Source organism: Oryctolagus cuniculus, chromosome 5 (assembly GCF_964237555.1).
Source record: "Oryctolagus cuniculus chromosome 5, mOryCun1.1, whole genome shotgun sequence".
Taxonomy (NCBI): Eukaryota; Metazoa; Chordata; class Mammalia; order Lagomorpha; family Leporidae; genus Oryctolagus; species Oryctolagus cuniculus.
In genome coordinates this window covers 141,064,374-141,072,284 of record NC_091436.1, presented here as the reverse complement: position 1 = coordinate 141,072,284, position 7,911 = coordinate 141,064,374, and the positions used below count along the sequence as shown (strand labels likewise).

The following is a 7,911-nucleotide window of genomic DNA, read 5'->3' as shown; positions in this document are numbered from 1 at the left end:
ATGTATAATTGTACCCACATAAATTTTCTCATTTTGATCACTATTATTAGGGACATGTAGTGTTAACATCAAGGAAGCTGGCTACAGTTAAATGAAATTTTACTATAAATTTGGAATAATTTCTAAAATACAAGTTTAATACAGCATATAAACAATAAAAATATTGCCCAAATGATTACTAAGAATGCTTAATTCTTGAAAAGCTGCTTAAGGCAAGCTTCTAATTTGTGGGTAATGAAGTGAATGTTGATAATAAGGGCCTTTTCTCTGTATGAAAATGCACTGAGCTCTACATTTGTAGTTTGTCCTCTATATTTATGCTATATTAAATTAAAATTTAGCTAAAAATTAAATTGTTTGTTAAAAAGGTAAAGGATATATAGAAGTACCAAGATTTATGTGAGTTTGGGAATATCACTTTCATTAGTATCTTCACCCATTGTATGTTTAAAATTATAGATTTTAAATTATTTTGGTAATCATATTGCTTGTTAGACATTTGATTGTCCTCATCCAGCAATGAAACTTTAATTTGAATATGAAATAGCTATAATTATTAATGCCAGTCAAATTATATTTTATAAATAATCATTTGGTTACTTCAAAAAGTTAGTGAAAATATAATTAAGGAGGTATCTTTTCTGAAGGGAGGAGAGACCTTCCACTTTGATTATGGCCTTGTCTAAATAATGTCAGAGTTTGTGGACTCAAGAGGCTTCCATCATAGTTTTGGAGCTCATCACAAGAGCCTCGGGTGATCACTGATGTCATAAATAAGAGTGTCAATTGTTAAATCAACAGTAGGAGTCACTGTGCACTTGCTCCCTATGAAGGACCTCTGTCCTTAATATGTTGTACTATGAGAATTAACGGTAAAATTAGTCTTCAAACAGTTCATTATACTTTGTGTGTCTGTGTGGATGCAATCTCTGGAAATGTTTACTTAGTATATAGTAAGTTGATCTTCTGTATATAAAGATAATTAAAAACGAATCTTAATGAAGAATGGGATGGGAGAGGGAGTAGGAGATGGGATGGTTTGGGAGTTGGGGAGTGAGTGTGGGGAGAAGAACTGCTATAATCCAAAAAGTTGTACTTATGAAATTTATATTTATCAAATAAAAGCTTTCTACAAAAAAAACCCTTTATGCTCAACATGAAGAAATTTTTTCATAAATTCTACAAAATTATATCAATTAAAAATAAATACCATATAAATGACAGATGCTAATATTTTTATTATTTTTAAATCTATGTTCAGGGGGTGGGCACTGTGGTAAAGGGGCTTGAACTACCACTTGGCATGTCCACATCTTTTATCTAAGTGTCAGTTTGAGTCCCAGATACTCTGCTTCAGATCCAACTTCATGCTACTATTCCTGGAAAGGCAGTCAGTGATGACCCAAGTACTTGGGTCCATGCCACTCACATGAGAGTTCATGGATTCTGGCTTTAGCCTGGCCAAGCTCTGGCTGTTGGAGGCATTTGTAGAGTGAACTAGCAGATGAAAGCTCTCTCTCTCTCTCTTTCTCTTTCTCTCTCTGCCTTTCATAGAAGTAAATAAATCTTTAAAACTTTTTGAAAGTTATGTTCACCTGTGAAATTTAACATGCAGAATTAATGCCAATACTTAAAATTATATTTGCATGCTTTGTCTGAGATTCCAGGTTTGGAGCTAACAGGTTTGTCATAACTGTGTCAAAAGGAATTGAGAGCTATTTTGTGCTGTTGCAGGATGCCTAAGAGAGTTACAGAGTTACCCATGTAGCCTTATCAATGTTTTCAGGTCAATCAAAATTCAGTCTCATGGTTTATCTCCCTTGACTGCTTGTTTTGTGGATGGGAGAAATCAGAAAAAAATCCTGGGTGTGCTTAATCTCAGATGCCTGTTCTGAATGAACAAAAATCAACATCCCCCAAAGGAGGAAAACTGTTAGATGATTGTGGCTTTCGAGAAGGTCTTCACACTTTCATGTAAACTATGAACAGAACACCACTGCCCAGAGAAATATTGAATATGAGGTCTGGAAAGGAAGATGAACATTCTCAGGTAAATTCAAACTTCTGTAGTTGTGATGCAAACTGCACCTCCATGACTTATAAGATTCAATTCTGGGCCGGCGCCGCAGCTCAATGGGCTAATCCTCCACCTAGCGGCGCAGGAACACTGGGTTCTAGTCCCGATCGGGGCGCCGGATTCTGTCCCGGTTGCCCCCCTTCCAGGCCAGCTCTCTGCTGTGGCCTGGGAGTGCAGTGCAGGATGGCCCAAGTGCTTGGGTCTTGCACCCCATGGGAGACCAGGAGAAGCAGCTGGCTCCTGGCTTTGGATCAGTACAGTGCGCTGGCTGCAGCGCGCTGGCCACGGCAGCCATTGGAGGGTGAACCAATGGCAAAAGGAAGACCTTTCTGTCTGTCTGTCTCTCTCTCACTGTCCACTCTGCCTGTCAAAAAAAAAAAAAAAAAGATTCAATTCTGTAATGAGAAATGTTTGCCATAACTGTGTCAACATGTCATTAGACATTAGAACGATAACCATGATGTTAATAAAACTATAATGATATACACATGCACATATCCACAAATATTTATCTGTTCATAGACTCTTCAGAAAATAACTTTAAAAGGAAACATAATGGTTCCAGAAAGGAGGATGAGAAAGACTCAGTAGGTAACCTCAGGGTGTTACCAGAAAGAAATTTCCATCCACTTTTATTTAGCAAATTTAGCTTTGCTCCTTATACATGAAAAGATAAACTAGATCATGCAAAAAGCCTCAGATTCCTAGGAATTCCCTGAGTATGTTTTAAATTTTGTCCTAAAAACATTTACATTTGGGTCTGTTGTCAGCAACTTTTTTATTGCCCACTTTACTTCCTTGTTTCTCAAGGTGTAGATTAAAGGGTTAAGTGATGGTGTCACCACAGTATAAAAGAGGGTGAGGAATTTACTGTGATTCTGTGTGTACCGGCTTTTGGGTTGGATGTAGACAGACATGATAGTTCCGAAGAACAAAGTCACAACAATCATGTGAGACCCACAGGTCCCAAATGCTCTTCTCCTGCCTTCAGCAGAGTTCATCTTCAGCACACTCCTAACAATGCAGCCATAGGAGACCACAATAAGCCCCAGAGGTATAACCACAAAGAGGACAGTAAATATGGAGAGCTCATTTTCCAGGAAGGCTGTATCCACAGAGGCAATTTTAATCAGGGCAGGCTCCTCACATATGAAGTCATCCACCCTGTGGTGGCTGCAGAGGGATAAATGGAAAATAAGAATGGTCTGAATTGTTGATTCCACAAAACCACTGATCCAGGCCACAGCTGCTAGCTGTTTGAGAAGCTTTGGGTTCATGATAACACCATAGTGGAGAGGTCTACAGATAGCATTGAAGCGGTCATAGGCCATAACTGTTAGGAGGATACACTCTGTGGAGCCCAGGCCCAAAGCAATATAGAACTGGATCACACAACCAGTATAAGTAATGGTCTTCCTAGGGCCCTTGAGGTTCCAGAGCATCTGTGGGACAACACTGGTTGTGAAACAGAGGTCCAGGAAGGAGAGATTAGAGAGGAAGAAATACATGGGTGTGTGGAGTTTGGGGCTCAAATATGAGACAAATATTATGGCTGTGTTCCCCATCAGTGTCAGAGCATATATGATGGAGATCACCAGAAGGAGGACCTTCTCCAGCTGTGGGTAGTCAGAAAAGCCCAGTAAGATGAAAACTGCTGGGGCACTTAAATTACTCCCTTTCATTATTTCTTGTGAATCAACTTTACTGAGCATTTCTATTTTATCCCTGTGAAAAGAAAAATAAAATATCAGAAAAAATGGAAAAGGAGCAAACCAAGTAAAACATAATCATTTAGATACTGGAATTATATGGAGAGAAACAAAAGATAGCAATAAAATAACACAAGCTAAAAATATGTAAGCTGACCTGACCTATTATATAGAAAAAGAGACAAATGCACAGTATCATGAAAACAATGAACACAGTAAAAGAACTAGGTAATCGAGGCCAGCACTGAGGTTTAGCGGGTAAAGCCACCACCTGCAGTGCCGGCATCCCATGTGGGTTCTGGTTCGAGTACTGGCTGCTCCACTTCCAATCCAGCTTTCTGCTATGGCCTAGGAAAGCAGTAGAAGATTGCCCAAGTCCTTGGGCCCCTGCATCTGCATGGGAGACCAAGAAGATCCTGGCTTCAAATCGGCACAGCTCTGGCCATAGCGGCCATTTGGGGAGTGAATCAGCAGATGGAAGACCTCTCTCTCTTTCTCTGCCTCTCTTTCTCTCTGTGTGTAACTCTGATCTCAAATAAATAAATATTTTAAAAAAAGAATTATGTAAGCATAGAAAAGTCATTGTAGTCATATATTAATGCAGATTTGAGATATATACCAGTTTGTCTGAAAATAAAATAAATAGGCCATTAACATATTGTGGAAAAAAAGAGAAGTCGAAAATAAAATGATTGTTAGAGATATAGATACATGAGAGTTAAACACTAAAGTGAAAAATACATAGGCTAGGCAAGACTTTAAGAGAGAAGTTATACAGAACTGGAAACACGCAAAGGCAGGTTAGAATATTAAGCAGGAATAGTTAGATATGACTACCATAAACAGTCACTGCACTGAAAGCAGATCAGGTAATAGGCTTAAGGAAAGGTTCTGAGGACCGTTGGACTACTATCTTCATTAATTTATTCTCTGGAAGAATTTAAATTATCATTCTCAATAAGCAAGGTATTTCCCTGGTGGCATTCGCTGTGCACATACTTTAAGATGCTTTTAACTCTTTTAATTGATTACTTATTTATTTTATTGTCTTTGATTTATAAGGTGAATAAATTGCAGTGCTTCATATATATAAATTTAAGAGCATAATTATACTTGTTTATTTTCATTTCATTTGAAAGGCAAAAAGAAAAAGAATTGCACAGAGATCCTCCATCTCCATCCTACCAATCTTGGGCAAGGCTGAAGTCAAGATCCCAGAGCCCCATCTAACTCTCCCATATGGGTTGCAGGGACCCATGTACTTGAGCCATCATCTGCTGACTCCCAGGGTATGCATTAACCTGAAGCTGGGCTGGGAGCACTAGAGCCAAGATTTGAACTAGGCACTCCAATATAGAAAGCAGCATCTTAACTACTGCATAAAAATGTTTGTCCTTAAGATGCTTTTATTACAAGAGTAGGTGAACTCAGTCACCTAATACAATTTGTTGAACTTTTATGAAATCAGCTGTGTCGAATGTGTAAATATAATTCAAACTATTAATTAAGATTGCTGTTATAAAAATGCATACTTCTAACTGGCCAATTTTAGGTTGTGCAAAATGACTAATCAGACTGATTACCATAGGATTCAAATCTTTAAAAGCATTCCTTAAAATAAGAGAAAAATTCCTTAATAAAAATTTCTGACATCCCCCCATATTTCTTAACTAGAAAACAAAGAACTCTAAGAACTCTGGGCCACTATTCCCAGACTCAGTTGCTTACTACATAGTCCAGTTTAGAGAGAATATGTGCTTTGTTTTCTTTGATATTCAAAGAATATCATGATATCATGATATTCAAAGAATATCATGATAAAATAAACTGCATGCTAAAGTTTTGTAAACTATTACATGTTGTGAGTAGAGAATGATCTTAGAATTACAAAAGGAGGAAACTGACACAGCTATTCACAATGTTTAGTATTGTGAATAGTTAAAGTATCTGGCTAAACATTTTGTTGGTAATATAATAACTCTGAATGCTCCAATGCCAAAGAATTGACATCAGCTTTGGTCAGCATGATTCCCATGATTGAAAGAACAATGAAAGCATTCTCTTGTAGAATTCAGTGCCTACTAGAAGGTAGACAATGGTGAGTGTCCTCATTGCACTTGATATAACTCCATATTCTCTCAATTTTTCCCTATGTATTTATGAGTCCATAAACATTTTCCATGAAGGCTTCACAATGAAACTCCTTTCCATTTTCATATTATTAATCAAGATGAATATGGGAGGTTATGCTGTCTGCAAAACAGAAAATAGTCAATTTCCCAAGACTAAGAATACTATGGGGCTGACACTGTGGTATAGTGGGTAAAGCCACAGCCTGCAGTGCTGGCATCCCATATGGGCACCAGTTCAAGTCCCTGCTGCTCCACTTCCAATCCAGCTCTCTGCTATGGTCTTGCAAAACAGTGAAAGATGGCCCAAGTCCTTGGGCCCCTGCATTCACGTGGGAGACCCAGAAGAAGCTCCTAGCTCCTGGCTTCAGATCAGGTCAGCTTCAGCCATTGCAGCCATCTAGGGAGTGAACCAGCAGATGGAAAACCACTCTCTCTCTCTGCTTCTGCCTCTCTGTAACTTTACCTTTCAAATAAATAAATAAATCTTACAAAAAAGAATATTTTAAATGTTGAGCTATACATGAAAATCTTCTGTTCACTACTAGAGGGAACCAGTCTGGGATTTCCTCACTCTTAAAAATAAACATCCCTTCATATATTTCACAATGTATGAAAGAAACTCTCACCTTCCATGAAGAATAACAATCAATATGGAGAGGTTGTTAGTGGTTTTAATGAAAAGTTCAATCGCTGGCACAGTCCCAGGACTACCAGTGGATATGGATGGTTAAGTTGTTAGTGGAGTCTCTCTTCTACAATATTGGCTCAAACTATTTTCAAGTAATGGATGTTTAGATTATTTATTTAGGAAGATCTCTGGAGCTCTCCTTCCTGGGCAACTTCCAATAATCACCACACTAAAGAGGGAAACAGGTCTCTGGAGAGAAAAACACACCACAGTGATGTGTGCCTCTATTTCCACTGGAAGATAATTGATTGCACACCGTTGTCTGCCCCATGCAAGCACATCAATATTTTGTAGTAAAATTATCTGTAACAGAAAGGGATGATGAATCAAAATTATTGACCATGAGACCATGCTTCCAATCTATTCATTCTCACTTTTTAAAGAATAGGCAACTTTTTTAAGGGTCTGGCAAATAGCGTAGTGGGTAAAGTCACCACCTGCAATGCCAGCATTCCATTTGGGCACCAGTTCCTATACCGATGTCCCACTTCCAATACAGCTCCCTGCTATTGGTCTGAGAAAAGCAGTGGAAGATGTCCCAGGTGTTTCAAAACCTTCCACCCACACAGGAGACCTGGAAGAAGCTCCCGTCTCCTGGTTTCAGACTGGCTAAGCCTTGGCTGTTGCAGCCATTTGAGGAGTGAACAGTGGATTGAAGATTCATTCTCTCTCTCTCTCTCTCTTTCTCCCTCCCCTGTAACTCTGCCTTCCAAATAAATAAATATTTTAAGATAAGTAAATGAAATCAAATACCAAAGAAAGTGTGGTGGTGCATGATTTTATTTATGCTTAGTTCAAAGAAACATAACAATGGTTACATGGGAGCAGGTACAAGTAGGATATGGAATTGAGCTTGATAGTTCTTATAGAATATTCCTTATGTTCTTTATCTTGATCAAAGGATGTTCTAATAGTTTGTGGAAATTATCCTTATGAACTATTTCACTTTTATGTAGTAAAAATTATTTTAAAAATCAATAGACTTTCATAAAAGTCCATGTTTTACTAATAATTCTGTATATTTTGCAGTCCTGGGACTCAATTCATAGAAAATTGTTTGTGTGGAGCTCAACAGTTATTTAAGGTTCAGAAAGAAACTGTTCTCTGAAGTTAGCCACCACAGTCTTTTATTACCAAGTACATACCTTACCTAAGTTACAATTTTTTAAAGATTTATTTATTTACTTGAAAGTCAAAGTTACACAGAGAGAGAAGGAAAGGCGGGAGGGGGGGGAGGAGTCTTCCATCCACTCGTTCACTTCCCAGCAACAGCTGGAGCTGCGCCAATCTGAGGCCAGGAGCCAG

General features: G+C 38.3%; 1 protein-coding gene across 1 annotated transcript; it reads right to left on the bottom strand.

Annotated features, from left to right (window-relative positions):
- Positions 1-2,781: 2,781 nt before the first annotated feature.
- Positions 2,782-3,789, bottom strand: LOC100339822 (olfactory receptor 2G3-like). The gene has a single exon (XM_002714368.2). The coding sequence runs from the start codon at positions 3,787-3,789 to the stop codon at positions 2,782-2,784; it is 1,008 nt and encodes a 335-aa protein (XP_002714414.2).
- Positions 3,790-7,911: the final 4,122 nt, after the last annotated feature.

Excerpts from the sequence above, each read along its gene's own strand:
- LOC100339822 (XM_002714368.2), bottom strand. The coding sequence starts at position 3,789 with ATGCTCAGTAAAGTTGATTCACAAGAAATAATGAAAGGGAGTAATTTA.